Source organism: Cryptomeria japonica, chromosome 9 (genome assembly GCF_030272615.1).
Source record: "Cryptomeria japonica chromosome 9, Sugi_1.0, whole genome shotgun sequence".
NCBI lineage: Eukaryota > Viridiplantae > Streptophyta > Pinopsida > Cupressales > Cupressaceae > Cryptomeria > Cryptomeria japonica.
Window position 1 is genome coordinate 558,830,445 of NC_081413.1, and position 18,941 is coordinate 558,849,385.

Here is an 18,941-nt window from a genome sequence, read left to right on the forward strand (position 1 = left end):
CCTATCTTTTGCAACACTTGCTCTTTTCAGTATTGACTTGGATAAAGAGGTAATTGAACCCTAATAGGTATTATGTCTAGGCGATCCTTAGTAGCATTGATAGGCCAGGGTCTAATGTCGCACGAAAAGGTCAATTTTGTTGAGAAACCAGGGGTATCATCAATGTCTCCAATGTCCCCGTGGGTTTCCCATTTTCCTAGATCCATGTTTTGGGAGTTCAATCTCATAAGACAATGGATCAAAGCTCTTACTTCTAACATCCAAAGGCATTGTTCCATTTCCTTGATTGTGAACCTGACTTTTCAAGGAGTGCTCAATTTGAGAAAGCTGATTTCTCCTTTGCTGAAAAGCTTGAGCAACTTATGGTCCTTTTGGCATGGTATTGCGGAATTCCTAAGTTTTGCACTGCTTGACTTGGCCTGCTCTAAGGCAATGGCATCCTTGAAAGATTATTGATGCTTGGAGGTTGTCACGCTGATTCGTTAAGAAAAAATCAGCGTATCTGAGCTTTATGGAAGTCAAATATGGATGTAGGAAATTTAAGGATAAGAGTATGAAGGCCTGGATGCTCAGCAAACACAGTCATATTTTTTATAATCTTAAGTGGTCAAGATTCAAACAGAGTCATCCAAGAACCTTGCAAACTTCCACTTGCATCAAAAAAAATAAAAATGTTGCAGTTGTTACTAAAAATTCTGTCTAAACCATAAGAGAATAAATTCATCTCAATTATTTTTGTCTACACCATAAGAGAATAAATTCATCTCAATTTATTTCTCCCAACTCCCCTTCGCCTTCAAATTATATGGTAATATTGTACATAGTCGTCACATTAAAGGAAAATTTAACTTACCTTATAATGCTTCTTACAAAGTTATTTGTCAATAAATAATACATATGGCAAAACAGTATAATACATGCATATACTGTACAAATATTTTTATTGGGAAAAAAATCGCCTATTGTTAAAACTTCAAATCTTGTGTATCCAATCACTTGAAGAACTTGAGTACATTTTCATAAACTAAAAAAGTAATTGAAGAAGCTGGAACATTCCTCAATAGATTTGGAACAATGCCTTTGTACAGTCCACGTATCCCTTCAAATCTACAACACGAAAACGGAAACATAAGCTGAGCGTCCCTGGGACCCTGTCCCTGTTATAATGCAATCACAATTTGGTTTTCCTATATAGATGCATAAACTAATAGAAACTAGCATGAAATTGCAAACTAAAACTGCTGATAATATTCCCACATTCAGAAAATGAAGAGATTCTATTATCCTGGTTCAAATACTCACCTCAATGTTTCCGTCAATGCATGATAACTGTCTCTATATTTTGGCACACCCTCAGAATTCGGTCGTTGCTGAATTAATCCATGGTTAAGATACGAGTTAGTCCCTCAATTCACTACCTCTTATCTTACAAATCATTATCCTAAGAAACCTTGAAAATGAGGAAACTCCGAAACGTAACACAACTGAAGAAATATTTAAGTGTGGATGCATAAAATCCTGAAGAAAGGAATTTATCGAGTAGCCCTGCCACAAATCTATGTTCCGCACTATATGAGAACATTAAGACATCATCAAAGAACACTAAATTGCAGACAATCTCCCTAGTCTAAAAGGAGCCGACGCAAGCTTGCCTTGCGCCTCACAGATAAATAATTCTTTCAAAATATTAACAAGACCTTCCTCAACCATTCACTAGAGTAGAAAGCATCATAGATAAGCAAAGGCAATTGCATATCAAGAGTTTCCTTCTATATACTCTTGTAAATCAACCCACTATCATGAAAGTACTGATAAATTCAGGATAATGGCACACCTGTACACGAGCTCGAATCACCTGAATCCAATAAAAGCAGTGTCGACGGTATTAATTGAAAGGTTGCACTGGAAGAAAAAGATTTAACCCAATACAAACAACTGATACTAAAATTTCCAGCTATTTGATCATAATGCAGTAGATATAATTTGAAACAAAAAACATAAAAAATGACGTGGCAAGAATTATTCCCAGTTAAGAATGGAATTCAAGTGATTTATTACCTACCATTCTATGATTAGATTTTAAAGAAATGCCAAGAAACATGAAATGTGAACGAGAGAACACCTTTGGTTTTAAATAGATCTACTGTATTTCAGCGGCAGTACAATCTATTTTTCACCTTATGATGATAATCTAAGAAACCAGTTCTATTATGCTAGCTGATAACATATTTATATGATGGCTTTAAATGTTGGTGTTGGAAATAAGCCACACCCGGACCGACGATGGACTGGTCCAAGAGGGGCCAGTAGCTCAGTGGTAGAGCACTCCAGCAGCGTATGGAAGGTCCTAGGTTCCAGTCCTAGCTGGTCCATGTCTCAACATGGTATCAGAGCCAGGTCCAGGCTAGGAGCCCCAAGCACACGAGAGGTGTGGCTTAAGGGGGGGTGTTGGTGTTGGAAATAAGCCACACCCGGACCAACGATGGACTGGTCCAAGAGGGGCCAGTAGCTCAGTGGTAGAGCACTCCAGCAGCGTATGGAAGGTCCTAGGTTCCAGTCCTAGCTGGTCCATGTCTCAACATTAAATGCATAAATTCACACAGAAGACTAAGAAAATGACTGATATAGTTTTCGAAAGAGCTTAAGAAATACTTCCATATCTAAACAAAAGAATAAGCAACTGTCAAAGGATGTTGAATTATAGAATATAGGTCCCCAAGATCACCTGATATGGATATGTTGATAAAGCAGCAAAAATCTTTGAAAAAGCTCCCATGGCAACATAGTCTGCGGAAGTCTGCATGAAAAAATTTGAATTTTCAATTTACTAAAGGAAACTTTACATTGGCTTTTGAATGCATGTATGAAAGAATCATTCTGGCAACGTAGTCTGCTTAAGTCTTCATGATAAAATTTAAATTTCCCATTTAGTAAAGAAAAAGAAAACCATACATTGGCTTTGAATGCATGGGTGAAAGAATCATTCTTTCTTAGAAGTACATAAACAAAACAAGAAACTCTTGAATAAAAAACTACGGGCTCAAAAACTTTGACAAGGACCCCTGCCATAAAAGTTACACATTAAATCCTGCCTATATGTCTAGATCTGGTATTTTTTTGTGGAACAAGCTAAAACGAGCTTTTCTTTCCTAGCATAGAACACTTAGGTTAAGCATGCTCAGTAACCAAGGTCCTATATAATAACCACCATCATGCGGATTACGGACAGCTCTATTTAATCATGCTCTTTTAGAGCCATTATATTAAAAAATCATGTAATAAACACCATCTGTTTTTCTGATACAGAAAAAGCAAATAGATAGATTAAAAATTTAAATAGTTACAATGGAGGAGTCAAGATTTAAAAACTGGAGATCCCTTAGAGTACTTCGCTCTGCTCATTCAAAGAGGAGACACGTGAGATATTCAACTTAAGATTACAAATATATATGTAGTTCTGATAATAATAAATAGCCATACATGACAAATTTGATGTTGAGAATCTGAGATAAACCTAATTGCATATTGGAATATGACATAGGCCTAAAATATAAGAATTAATTAACATCAGATATATATATATATATATATATACAAATCCACCAAATCCTTGATGCTTTGAGTGAGATGAGAGCTCAGCTTGCTTTTAGGTGAAATTTCAATAATGTCACAATCTGATAAAGGAAATGGACAACACTAATCCAGCTTTTTAACTTCTAAAAGTAATATGTTTTTATGTAAACTAATGAAATATAGAATTTTTAATGAGGTTTATGTTTGTATTTTTTAACATTAAAAATTATTTGGAGATTTTTTTTTTAAATTAACCCTATAATTTAATTATTGGAAAAAAGTTCAGAAAATGAGGTTAAGGGGCCTCCATTTTTTTTTTGGTATTTATATTTTTGTTCCTTAGTTTATTTTTCTCCATTCTGTTAACTTGAAGCATTAGAGCATATAGTAAATAAAAGAAGATTTTTTTTTATAATTAATGTTTAAAATCAGATGTACATAAAATGCAAGAGTTTCAAGGAGCCTCTACATTGTGTTTGGATTGTTTATCAGAAAGAGAAAAAAATTATACTATCTTAACAAAGATTCTCTCCTCTAGTGCATCATATTTTACATAAATTTTTTAAAAATAGATTTTAGTATACTTTTTGATTTTCTAATCAGCCACATGTTTGACTGTAATGACTTACTTGTGGTAAATGTAGAGATTACTAACAATAAATAAAATATAAGAAATCTTTTTTCTTTTCAAAATCTATGCTCTTGGATCTATCAAAGGAATTATTTTTCTTTTTGGAAAATAAAGGTCATGCAAGAAAATGTGGCAGAAAGATAGATTATTCAAAATGTTTGAAAAAACATAAGAAAATTGGTGACATGTAGCGATGGCTGAAACAGTTCCTATGCATAGCTGTAACTTTAAGTGTCCCAGCCAAAACTCCAGCCTCCATGTAGGCAACAAGGTGTTTTGGCCTGAAGTATTTCAGCTAGAAATAGTTCCTACCTAGAACACTTCCAGCTGAAATGCCTTCGTTTTCCTAAACTATGACACAACTTTGAACTTTCACACTATTAGACTATCTCAACAACCCAATTCAAAGAGAGTAAGCAATTGATAGCCTATGTATGCTCATGATTTTCAATGATGATGATAAGCCTATAAATGCAGTTGTTCATTGATTCAATCCTCTCGTATTATTTTCTGACCAAATGAAGAACACATACCAAATTGGTTTCCATGAACAAATTGTGTGTTGTCATTCTTTGGAAATTTACTTTCGTGCACGATAGATGGGGAGATTTAATGGAGAACTTAAAGCAAATTTGGATCAGTTTTCTTATGGGATTCCAGCTTTGAATGTTTCAACCTAATAGGACAGCTAGTGACAGATTGTGTAGAAGAAGAGGAAGAGGATGGGGTAGACAAAAAAGTGTAAAATTAAAAATGGATGATGGAAAAAGAGGAAGTAGGAGGAGGAGCTAGAATAAGTTCCACGCATGGAAAAGAAGGGTTGAAAGGATAGTTCCTTGAAGTTTCATGACAAGGGGTGGGTGGATAGATTTCATGGACAGGGGACCAAGGGCCTAAGCTTGGGGACAACACAAAAGCAACGTAGTAGCTGGGGAGTAGCACATGCCACAAATACATATAGTACTTGAAAAATTAGTTATAAAAAGACGTGTAAGGAATAAGAGTACAAGAGTTGCAAATGAAACTTTGACATACTAAGTAAAGTTTAAACTATGGAAATGATTGCACTGAACATTAACAATGGTGTGTGAAGGTATGGGGGAAAATATCCTACTAGGGATAAAAGGGCAATGCCCATCGTGGGAATCTAGGGGCAAAGCCCCTATTGGGGTCAACGGGTGGTGCCCCTCGTGGGGATTTTGGGGCAAAGCCCCTATTGAGGTCAAGGGGTAGTGCCCCTCATGGAGATCGAGGGGAAAATCCCATATTGGGGTCAAGGCGTAGTGCCCCTTGTGGGGGTTTGGGGGCACAGCCCCTAATAGGATCAAGGAGCAGAACCCCTCACGAGATATGTGGGGAACACTCTTGGTGCATTCTCTATACTATAGCAATAAAAAAGTGGGGTAGAGGGACGAAGCCCCCAGCAAGTACAAATTAAGGCCTTCAAAACCACACAAACCTTTATGGTGAATGTCATTTTCACAATTTTTTCACTTATTTTTTGCAACACCAAGGCCTTAATAATTTTGAAACTAAGGAGTGATTTGAAATGAAGCTTAGAATTGAGATGCCTATTTGGGTGGATACCATAGAACATCAGGGTAAGGGTTTGTAGCACGCAAATCAAAAACATTTTTTGATTTTTAAAAAATACACTTTTTTTTATTTTTGTGCCATGGGGAATGCCTAGAAGTCCCTAGAATGGTTGGAAAACTTCTTGGAATCTTTTGGACATTGGCAAAACGTGTAAAGATGTCATGTGGGAGAATGTCTTTTTTTCTCATTCATTTCTTAATCTCATTATCTTTACTAACATACTTGTATTGTTATTCAAAAGTATTAACATAAATGTTTTCCACCTATAACACATTGGGTTTTTTGCAGTCTGGATTTCTTGTTGGAGCTAGATCACTTTAGTTACATACAAAAACTGATGTCCTTTTCACTTGAAGATTTTGAGTTAGACTCTACTAAATCCCACAAGTGAGCTTCCTCCAAAAATACTGTTAAAGGATCATAGACTAGATGTGTTAATTTGTCCACTCTAATATTAGTTTTTTTTTAAGGTAATTAGTTACCTTCCAACTATTTACATTAACGAATCATCATAAAATATATTTACTAGATACAATTTGTATGTAAGAAATGTGAAAAAAGTCGTGACTATGAGTTAGGAGATGAGTTACTTAGGAAATAGAAGATGAAAGTATATAGTAATAATTTTTTATTATTTCCAGTTTTCAAGATGTATTAATGTGGAGATAGTTTGATATGTTAATGAAATATTTTTGCATAGGTTCTATGATTCTAACATATGGTATTACTGGTATAATAAACCATTGAGAGCTCTTGGGACATTTATTATTTCCTAGAGAAATGCATCTCAACTAAACCAAAAATCATGGACACTACGTCAACTGATCAACAAAAAATCAGAAGGCCTATCCCATGAGATGTTTCTGTCTTGAATGATCAAATAATGCTTTGTGACATGTTTCTAAAAGGCTTTCATTTATCCAAATTTCAGTCTCTCCAAAATGTCCCAATCCTTGACCTTGCAGCTTGAAACAGCAGCTGTGAAGAATTGTTAAAAACTCTTGAAATAAGGTTGATCTCCACTAAAAAGTTTAGCACATTTTAGCTTTCTCAGTGTACCATCATTGTGACTCTTGGTTCCAACGGTTCGTAGGAAGATAAATTGTCTCCTTGCCAATATTTTACCCAAAATGAGAAAAAGGCAAAGATTCCTTTTATGTAGTCTGTGACCTGTAGCCTGTGGCTATATGTGCTATGAGCTCTGCAAAGACAATAGGGTACTTGAATTTCTGAATGCAGAACAAAAAATTAAACTCGGAAAGACAAATATACCTGGTGCAAAATCTTTATCAGAGAGAGAAAACAGGATATTTGAATTATTTATGAAACCCTAAATCTTTTAGTAGTTAACATGGAAATGAGAAGTTGGGAAAAAAAATAATCCTGGAAAAATAAAAGATTGGATACTATATTAAAAAGGGAAAAAATCTATTTCTGTTTTCCATATGACTTCTGCTATACTGGACAAATTATGTTCATTTCTCTTACGGTAAAATCATTGACATGAATACCACATTTTGGTTGCGTAAAACATGGACATGAGAGAAATACCAATCAGAGGCTCAGTTAATTTTCCTTCACAAATACAATTGATGATCTTTGAATACCAATCACCACATATATTTTATTGTTGTTGGTATCTTTAAGAATATAGCTATAGTTTATTTAAACAATTTACAATTAACATCATAATTGGGATTCCATCATAAGTATAACCTTGTAAAGTTTGTATATGTATATGACCAAAACTCTAAAGAGAGTATATTAATGTTAACATTACCAATACTTCATCTCCATGAATATTTCCATCATTGCATTGCTTGTTTCTCGATTTAATTACAAACTTGCGAGCTTCCTCGTATGCTGTAAATTGGATAGCTCCATGGGAAACCTAAACAGGAACAATATCAAAATTAAGTTTTCCAGAACAAATTCATTGAGCTAAAACAAGAATATGGAACTTGCCATGAACATGGATAGAATTAAGCACAAAATCAAAATACATTAGCAATTGAACTTTTTCCACATCACAGGTCCTATATGTGAGTAGTATATAAGTTCAAATATCATCACATCTAAACTACCCAGGGAATATAAAGAGTAGGAAAGAAAAGAGAGCTTTTCAATGTTCAATCGTATTAATAAATATAATACATATCTTGATGCTCTATTGCACTAGTTTTCTGTATAGAATGCACTGATTTAATATTCTGATCCAATAGTGAGTTTGAAAAGTTAGTAATATCAGCAATAGATTCCATACACATTATATGCATGCTATCATCTCTTACTCTTTTCCATATATCGCAATTGTCCCAAAATGAATCTTTTGTACTAAGATAGAATGTAAGTCAAGTCTTATGTCGAATACAATGTTACAACACTTGGACTCACCTCAAACTTGGCAAGTTGATTCCTGACTTGGACTCAAACTCGACAGGAAAAGACTCAGCAAAGACTCGACAAATTGAAGTAGCCATGAAATATAGAAATTTTTAAGGATTTTAAAACTTGTTTTATGCACCCTTTACTAAATAAACTTTAAAAACACAATGAACTGATCAAATAAATGCTACTTTAACCATATACACAAGTATACATCGATCATATGAGTATAAAAACTAAAAGTAAAAATGAATTTTAATTTTTAGTTGAACAAAGCAACATTAATATGAATAACACATGGTTATACTGAGAGAGGGGGGGGGGAGGTGGGGGAGGTGAATCAGTATAACAAATTTTACCAATTTAACTTTATTAATCACAATAGCATTATTCATTAGCTTTCAACACTCATGAACATAAGAACATAATAACACAATGTTTTACATAGAAACCCAAATGGAAGAAAACCACGGCAAATCAATGCTTTTATATACTTTTTCTTTTACAATGTTTGTAGGCACCAACCTACTAGAGGCACCAACCCCTAAGTTTGTTTGTGAGCACCAACTCAGCAAGAGACACCAATCTCTTATTTGATAGGCACCAACCTATGAATTCTTCAATGGATGATATTGTTCTCCCTTCCTCACAAATTTGATTACAACTTCTGATCTTTCCTTTACAAATCTGATCCAAGCTTTATGTACTATTCTTTCTTCACAAATCTGATCACAACTCAAGCAATGAACTTCTTCCATAAATCTGATTACAAGAATGCACAGTATTTATTCACAAGACTGATCATACATATAATAATGTCTCCCCTTAAAATCTGATCACAAATGTGGCTATGTCTTCCCTCAAATTTCTACTCTATAGTAATGCAATATATGTTCTTCTCTTCATAGTCTACTTATCCTCTTCTCTATAGATCTGCAATAAGCTTTTCTTCAATTTCCGCAGACTCCTTCTCCATATTTGCATGAATACTTCTCCCAAACCTGTTATAGATTCTCTTCAATAAGTCTGATTTATTATCTTCATTCATAGCCATCTTATAATCAGATACATGTATGTGAAATGTTTGTCTTCAAGGAGCATACATATAGCCACACACTTGCACATATCTTCTCCTAAATCTGGCACAATGTCTTCATTTACAGCCTTCCAATAATTTGGTATAGAAAATGGTTGTCTTCGAAAACATATACACAGCCACTCACATGCATTTCACGCACCGATCAATGAGTTATATCTTCTCTTTATATACTTCATATGTCCTTTCATAGAAAGGTTGCGTCTTCTCTTTAATGCCAACCATTTGTTTTTTAATATTAACTCACACCTCTTCATATAATATTATTTCATTGTGTCTTTTTCATAAACATATAACTCCATTCCATAATCATCCATTTTCTCCTAAACTTGTGCCTTTTCGTTAACTCATAATTGCTGAGTTTAGAGCCTAGTTCGAACTTACCATAGAATAAATAATGTTTTCAAACCATAATCGCTGCTGTTAACCTATTGCAGCCGTCAAACTATAATGTTAACAAATTGCAGCCTCTATCTTAATAAGGAGCATATCCTCAACAAACTATACTCTTGTTAACAAGTCGATATTGTTAATCATATTAATTATTGATCAGCACATTAATTGTCTAAATAAATTGATTCCTTTCAATCTATGAATCATTGTCTTTGTGAGAGATCACTGCTTTGATAAGTATATTGCCACTATTGTATTGCTCAACATATTAATTAAATCACTTCTGTTTCTTGATGAATCGGCCATTATGACTTCAAACCATTTGTGCCTTCATATTAATTTCCTTGTCTATGTTGGCTGATGTCTTTTGTGTTTAACCAATTGCCACCTTTTATTGTTTTTCGCCTCCATAATAAAACAAATTGCTGACTTACCATTATCTCCAATAGAATTGCTGAAGTATTATGCTGATAAGATAACAAGGAGATCGCGGAATATAGATATTAATTATTTCAATACAGATCACTCTCTCTAGTTGTTGCATTACCGTATTTTAATATGCCTCAAATATATATCATTAGTAATGTCTAATTGAACCAATACTGATCACTGTATTGCTGTGTGTTTAGTATACACAAATCTTGTAAATCTGTCTTTGCTACATTCAGTTCACTATCATCTGAGTCAGCTTTGTGATAGAACTGCTTCTCATATTAATGCTGATCGCTGCTTTGTCTTTCTTCAAAATAGATTGCCACTCTTTAATTATTAATCTTTCAGCATATTCACTGCCAATATTGCTGCATCTTTGTGTCTAGCAATTTCTGTGTATCTTACTGAGTAAGTTGACCAGACATAATGAAGTAATGGCTTACATCTTACGTTATTTCATGACACACAATAAACTTGACTTCATTTCTAATCCTTTTGGATCTTTGGCATTTCCATCAATCTCATTCATTCAAAGATAATGAATATCTTCTTGACAACAATCTCATCCATTCACTTAAACATCAATGACAACATTTCCAACAACGTGCTTCGACATCTTACCTTTGACATCAAAGACAACTATTCCAACATAATAGATATATAAAGTTATAAATATTGCTAATGTACACAAATCTCATGGATTATGAAATCCACGGCATCAAAACTAAAAAAATAAGTCTATGGCTTAGAGTAGCTTACATCACTCATCCCATGTCTAACAATAGGACAAGTCCTAGACGAGTTTCTAAGATAAGTCGTGGATGGTATTGCCACCATAATGCATACCTGTCTCCTCGTGCTTTGTCCTCCTCCCTTGCAGGGATCCAGAGGCAGTGCTCCCAATTCCTTGTCGCAATATAGGGTGAGGTCCAAGGGCAAAGACCCTGTCACCAAACCCAAATGAAGACCTTCAAAACCACATGGACCTTTATGGAGCACACCATTTTCATATTTTTTTGTAAATCCTAGATGGGCATGTCATCAACCAAACAAACATTGAAAGGTTCTAAGTCTTTTTAAAAAGTAACTAAAATGTCAAATTAACGCTTTACATTTTTTTATTGTCTGTTTTTTAACTTTTTTCTCCAATCTTGGCTCAGTCTAGCTTGCAAGACTCAATAGGTCTGGTGAGTCTCAAGGACTCGCTTGGGACCCAGGTCTTGAGTCCCCAAGACTTGTTTGGCCTTTCTTGCCTTGGTACTCATTAAGTCTAGGTGAGTCCAAGCAAGTCCTATAACTATGATCGAATATTGAACAATATTCTAATCTGGACTTCTATTTCTTTAAAACCCTAAGGCCATACCTCTTGATCAATGCTCACCTCAATTTAAAAAAATGATTTGACATAAGTCATTACTACCTCCTCTTTTCTTATCAGTAGTTCTTCAAATTTTCTTTCTCTTGATAATATTACAGAAGTAATAACACAAAGAATGATTACCAGGATATTCAATATTAACATAGTGAAAGTCTCCTTAAATAAGAATTACAAACAATTTATCTATAAAGGATAAGATCGACAACTAAGAAAGTAAATGACAACTAAAAGAATAAAGAATATTCCTAAAGTCTATCCTAACAACTTAACTGACCATTATAAATTAAATGTTACAATATTATTTTAATAGCCTCCCTCAATGGTCAATTTGTTAACTACACCAAGTTTATCACAAAATTTTACAAATTTGTTAGGACTCAAGGACTTGGTAAATATGCATGTAGTCGAGTCCTCAATTAAACAATACTGCAACATCACTAACTAGTTGCTATATGGAATGACAATTAAGCTCCAAATGTTTGGTAAACTCGTGGAAGATTGGAATCTTGGAAAGTTTAGCACCCTTTGATTGTCATGAAACAAGGGTGAAGGCCTTGCTTGAAACATTTTCATGTCTGAAAGCATCCTTCAAAACCATATTGCCTCACATTTTTCTTTGACTATTCCCCAATACTCTTCCTTTGTTCAAGAAAGAGCTACTACCTAGTGCTTCTTATTGGTCCATGTGACTGCACCCATACCAAGACTAAAAACATATCCAAAAGTGGATTTCCTATCATCGACGAAACCTACCCAATCTGAATTTGTGAACCCAATCAGCCTAGGATCTTTGCTTCTGCTCTACAAAATGCCAAAGTGTCCCTTTCACATATCTCAACACCCTCTTCGTTGCAATCCAATGTTCTACCTTTGGTGTTATCATGAATCTAGAAATGTAACTCGCATCATACCTCAAATCAAATCTAGTGGCTATAAGATAGAAAAAGTTACCCACTAGTTGCCTAAATGTTGACTCATTGATCACCTTTGTAATCTATCATTTTGAACTTGTCTAGAAAACCCCTAACATGTTTAGAATGAGAAATAAAAATATGACCATCTATCTACAAAACCTCTACACCTAGGCAATGATGTAGGAGGCCTAAGGCTATCATGTCAAATTTTACACAAATTGCATTTGATTTGTTCAATCAAATGCACCTCACTACCTATAAGGATGATAAAGAGATTCTATCAATCTACATCATAGAAATGAGACTCAAACTCGACAAGGGTGACTCGACTGAAGACTTGGGACTCGGCAAGTGAAAAACCCAAGAAATTTAGAGATTTTTAAGGATTTTAAACTTGTTTCATGCACCCTTTATTAAATAAACCTTAAAGACACAATAACATCATCAAGTAGAAGCTAATTTGATCATATACACAAGTATACATTGATCACATAATTATAAACGCAATTTATAGCTGAAGGAAATTGCATACTTAGATATTTAAATATTGTCAAATGTATACAAAACTCATGGAATATGAAATCCATGACATCAAATGTTCCAAACAAATATCAAAACAATAACTAGAAGTCTATGGCTCAAAGGAGCTTGCATCCCTCCTACAAAGGCATCTAGGTTAGGTCCGACTAACCAGTGGGAGGTTTGAGAGTGGAGACACCAATGGGTTTGAGGAGTAGCAATGATAGGCTGCATAAGGTGTTAGATGTGAGTAAAACCCAACAATAAAAGGTGTGTGGGGATGGGTCGAAAATGGGGGTTTGAGGGCTATGCCCCCCAAAAAAATTGTTTTAGAGAAAAAGAGAAAAGAGAGACTGAAGAGAACAAAATGATCTTTGTATTGGGTGAAATGATATTTTTAGGGACATATTAGGGTTTTTGGATGCAATTTATTTTTTTTAAAAACATCAAAAATGTCTATTTATGTTATTTTTTGAGATTTTAATAAATCTATGATTCTAGTCCGAGCATTGAGACTCACCAAGTCCGAGCCTTGTCGGCAAGTCCCATGTCTCGACAAGTCTTGCTCTGGACTTAGACGAGCCCAAGTTCGGGCCCTTGGGACTCGCCCAAGGTCACTCGACTCAGGACTTGTCTAGTCCAAGTGAGTCCTAAAACTATGGTCTACATACTTGATGCTCCTTTCCTTCAACCTAAAAATCTTTGTGGTTGAGTCGTGTACACTGTACACTACTTCCTCCAAGCTACTTCCTCCAAGTCACCATTAAGGCAATCTTTACATCCATTTGATGGACTTTCCAACCAAACTATGCTACCATGGTTAAAACTAACCAAATGGTGCTCATCTTTGTAGTAGGAGCAAAGGTCTCCTCATAGTAATTACCTTCTCTCTGCGAGAACCCTTCAACCACCAACAGTGCTTTGTACTTGTCAAGTGTACCACTAGCTTTGTACTTGACTTTGTACACCCATTTGCAGCCAATGGGTTTCTCCCTTGGTGGAAAATCTAAAAGAACCCAAGTCTAATTTTTCATATGACTTTCATGTTTGGTTTCCATGGCCTTTTCCCATTCAAGTTTAACTTTCGCCTTTGCAAAATCCTAGGGCTCATAAACACCCTGAATGTTAGTCATAAGAGCGAAGTTAACTGTGTTTTTCTTGCTCTTGCCTCTAGGTGATTTGCCTTCAATCATTTCATTATCTCGAACATTATCAACGAGTTTTTCCCACCACTTAGGCCTCTTTGTAGAAACCTCTCCATCCAAATCAAGGCGAACATCATGACTTGGGCTTGTACCTACTATATGATCTAGATACTGATCCATGTTCTCTTGAAGAAAATATTTTGGTATTGATATCTACATGCAAGATTCCACTTGTTGAGAATCATAAGTCCCCTTCTTCAAGCGTAGCTAATGGAAGTTGGCCACCTAAATCTTTAGCCTTCAAATGCCAATCTTTAGTACTCTTGATGTCAAAAGAGAGCTGAAAAGGTCCAACTTCTTCACAAATCACCACATCCCTATTGAACATCAAGAGGATAGTGTCAATATCAATTAGCTTGTAGGCTTTAAAATTGTTATTGTACCCTATGAGCATTAACTTGTGATTCTTCAAGCACAACTTGATTCTCTTTGCATCTATAATCCAAACATATGTAGTAGACTCAAAAACCTTAAGATGGCTCACTTTTTGTTCCCTCCCAAACCAAGCTTCCCTTAAGGTTTTCTCCTTCACTAATTGTGTCGAAACCCTATTGAGAAGATATATTGTAGTGTAAACTGCCTCGACTCAAAACTTCCTGGGAACAATTTATTCTCCAACATACACTAGATCATCTTCGTGATAGTAGGGTTCCTTTGCTTTGACTACTCCACTCTGCTGAGTATAGGGTGTTGTGAATTAGCATTTGATATCACGTTTAGCACAAAAGTTTGTGAATTAATTTGAACAAAATTCACCTCCATTATTAAACCTAAGAGTGATTATTGAACAACCAAACCCTTTTTCTACTAAAGACTTGAACTTTTGAAATTCCTTAAATACACTGAATTAATTTGAACACAATTAATTTGAACACAATTCACCTCCATTATTAAACCTAAGAGTGATTATTGAACAACCAAACCCTTTTTCTACTAATGACTTGAACTTTTGAAATTCCTTAAATACACATTTGATATTTGCTTTTAGGAAAAACATCCACATTTTCTTATTAAAATCATCTACAAATAAGAGAAAATACTTGGCACCAATAATCGATGTTGTATTCATTGGTCCACATACATTTGCATGAATCAACTGAAGAACTCTCGAGGCTCTCCAAGCCTTGCCATTTGAAAAAGGAGTTTTGTGTTGCTTCCTTGCTTGGCAAGCTCTGCAAATACCTTGTATTTGTTGTTGGATTTATAGTAAAATGCCGAACTAGAATCTTGCCCAAGCTGAAGTTTAGGTTTGAATCGGAATCTTTGACCAGCGAATATGAAGAGTTTGGTTTTGGAGAGTTTTAGTTGCTTATGCGTTTTTTGAGGTTTTTGCTTTTGGATCACCAATGCAGAATGAAAATTGAATGCAAAATATAAAGAATAAATAACAATATAAATTTCAGAATTCCGATTTTTATTGCAGCAAATACCAACATCAAGAAATGAACAATGTATAACATCCAATACCAAAGTGGGCATACCAGGAGTCCAACGCTGGTCTGGAAGAGTGCTTTTATTGATTAAAATTGAATCTTGCATGTAGATATCAGTACCAAAATATTTTCTTCAAGAGAACCTGGATCAGCATCTAGATCATATAGTATGTACAAGCCCAAGTCATGATGGCCGCCTTGATTTGGATGGAGAGGTTTCTACAAAGAGGCCTAAGTGGTGGGAAAAACTCATTGATAATGTACACTACTTCCTTCAACCTAGGAAGAGTGCTTTTATTGATTAAAATTGATGAATAATGCAATACAGGAGCTTCTAGAGAGTACCAACTGCTCCAATGTGGTTTATTCTTATCAACTATAATTATATTAAACTTTTATTGTTGAAATAGGAAGATCTAACACAAATCCCAAAAAGTTGCCAGGCAAGATCTCTGGATTTTGCCTAATTCTCCCACTGATTTGTTGATATCTTCCACATGTGCCTATAGAAATCTATTTAATCCACTTATTTTCTGATTGCTATGCCTGACAGTGATTTTCCACACTTATTCAAACCCTAAACACTGCTGCATTATTTATTTGTCACCCCAACAGCTCTAGAAGTGTTACGGCCAGCCTAGGAGGGCCACGTGGGGATTGGAAATGATAATTGTTGCCTTCAATCACCTCCAATAATTGATCCTCTTTCTGTTGCAGGTCTGTAAATGCTGATAGAGACTGAATTTTGAAGTCCAAACAGGAGTTCTGAGTGAATTCCTCTGAAATATGGCTTGGGGTTTCGTCCAAGCTTGCCTGGAATTGAAGAGTTTTGTTCTCCAACACTTGAATGCTGCTAATCTGATCTCAGAGCTGCAATTTCCCTAAAGAGAGATGAAAAATGAGCAATAGAATGCCAAAATGATAGCTGTACACATTCCTTTATGCTTCTCCAAAACCCAATGCCCAAATTAGGGCTCCAATGTGCCAAGATTCCAAAAGAATATTCTCTCAACTTGGGTGCCCAGCTTGAGAGTTATGATTCATCATTGATGGGGCCACTTTTTAATTAATGTTTATTTGTCTTTTGCCTAGATAGGCATGCCTAAAGGGGTAAACATTATATTTTATCATTGACAACTTAATTAACCCCTTTCATAAAGTTATTTTATAAAATGTGTCTAATTTTAGAAAAAGTAACTTTATAATAAAATATTATAAAGTTTACATAATATATGCTCACCAAGGCCAAGAAAATGACTAGCTTGGTTATTGTTCACAGAGCCATGGAGATATTGTAATCATCCAGTTTCATAAATGAAAATTTGAGTCTATTATGCTATGTTCTTTGCGAGACTCTTGGATAGAAGTATTTGTGTTATGTGTTGTCTATTATTTTGCTCAAATCTTGTTGAGAGAGTACAAAGTTTGAAAGATTGAGGATAAGTCTTGCAAGTAGTTGTGGACCCCGCAAAAGTAAGACGCGTTGTATAAGCCAGGGAGGCGTTGTGAAGGGCAATCGTAAGCCGGGAAATTGTAGCAGTGAACGAGGACTGAAATTTCGAGTAGGATCTAAAGCTCTTTTCAGTAATATTTGCAGCAAAATGACAACATACAGAGGTGTGAATGCTTCTAGTTCAAGATCCTTGTCAGGACATAGCATTGTTGATATTGAATTGTCTGATGATGAGAATGGATGCTCTAAGATCTCAAAGAATAGGCTATCATATTTAAGGAATGAAAAGAAAGCTTGTACAGAAAAAGATAATAGACAGATTGTGATAACTTTGCAAGTAAATAGGAAGGAAGGCAAGTCTTGTATGGGTGATGCTGAAAATTGCTTAGATAGTTTTTCTAAGAACAAAAGGAAGATAATAGATGAGAAAAATGACAGATGTGTAGAAGATCATATAAGGATTCTGAAAGAAAATCTTGAAGATGTAGTATTCAAATTAGAGAGAGAAATAAACAGGGAAACTTATAGATATGAAGAAAACTTAGTAGCTAGAAGAATGAAGAAAGAAAAATATTTGCCGGGGGTAGAAGAACTTAACAAAGAAAAGGTCTACTTCGAAAAAGAAATAAATAAATGGAAGGTGAAAACAAATCTTTTGCAGCAAAAGAAGTTACAAAAAGAAGATGAAATCTCTAAGAAGATTCTAGATAAGGTGAGAAGATCCATTCAAATTCAACATGAGAGTTGTGAAGACAAGGGAAGAAAAACACTAGTTCATTCTTCGAAAATAAGAAGCTTGACTGATGAAAAATGTTGTGTTGAGCAAGAAGTTTCTGATCTAGCATCTATTTGCAGTCAAAGTATATCTTTTGAGCATAATGATGCAAGTTCTTCACAAACTGATAATGAATCTAAAAATGAAGAGATTTTGGACAAAGAAATGCTTTTAGATGAGGATCATGATAAAAAAACTCTTTCCCAAAAAGAAGATGCCTGCAAGGAAAAACATCTCTTCAGAAGTATGTACATCTTTTCAGCAAAATAAAGAAGAAATGATGGAAGGAGAACAAGATCACCAAAGTGCAGAAATAAGCCATAATCTTTGTAAAGAATTTATTTTCCTTGAAGGAAACAATGAAGAAAATAATGGTCTTGATCATGGTAAATATGATTCTTCAATTTGTAAGAATCATAATGGATGAAGATTTATAGGGCACAAAGATAGATTTTCAATAAAAAAGGAAAAGGGAAAGAAAAGACTCTACAAGAAAATCTTCTCAAAACAACAAAAAGATTATGATAAATTCCAAGATCTCAGCTATAGATAGAATCATCAATATTTGTGCAAGCATAGATTCATTGAATCTTGTTCTAAAAAGGTCTCTTCCTCAGTCATTCAGAAACAAATTTTCATCTATGATATTTGTTGATTTTCCCAAGTTTTATTGGATGTATTTTAATGTATATATCTGATTCAATCTAATACTTGCATTTGGAATTCTATATGTTCTCAAATTGAATAACATTATACTATATATATTCCTTTGGAGAGGCATGTCCTTTCTCCTTTAATTATAATAATTTAATCAATATTATAATGTTTCATCAATCAATTATTAATTTAGAATAATATAATAGATTAATATTGAATATTAAATTTTATATGATTAATAATAATATAATAATATATTATTATTAATCAACATATATTATATGTATTCTAAATGATCATTCGACTGAAGCTACAAACATAATTAACACTCCCTCTTGGCTAGGGAAGATAAAATCAATGCAAATGCATTAAGTCTAGATTAATTATAGAATAGAGAAAATATTATCTCACTATGATATCAAGAAGTATGGTATAAACAATAATATCAAGGCACATGATATTCACCATAACTCAAAAATATCATCTCATGATATTGGGAGT

At 34.4% G+C, this 18,941-nt stretch overlaps 1 protein-coding gene across 4 annotated transcripts in view; it reads right to left on the reverse strand.

Annotated features, from left to right (window-relative positions):
* Positions 1–700: 700 nt before the first annotated feature.
* LOC131070787 (folate transporter 1, chloroplastic) overlaps positions 701–18,941 on the reverse strand; it is a 118,521-nt gene continuing 100,280 nt past the window's right edge. For 3 of the 4 annotated variants that reach the window (XM_058006454.2, XM_058006442.2, XM_058006462.2), the window contains 5 exons: positions 7,581–7,691; positions 2,726–2,797; positions 1,835–1,855; positions 1,303–1,370; positions 701–1,107 (listed from right to left, as the gene is read on the reverse strand). In XM_058006454.2, coding sequence (XP_057862437.2) covers positions 993–1,107; positions 1,303–1,370; positions 1,835–1,855; positions 2,726–2,797; positions 7,581–7,691 — 387 coding nt within the window. In that variant the 3' untranslated portion in view covers positions 701–992. Of the gene's footprint in view, positions 1,158–1,302; positions 1,371–1,834; positions 1,856–2,725; positions 2,798–7,580; positions 7,692–18,941 lie in introns of all 4 variants that reach the window. The other variant, XM_058006450.2, reaches the window with a different exon arrangement.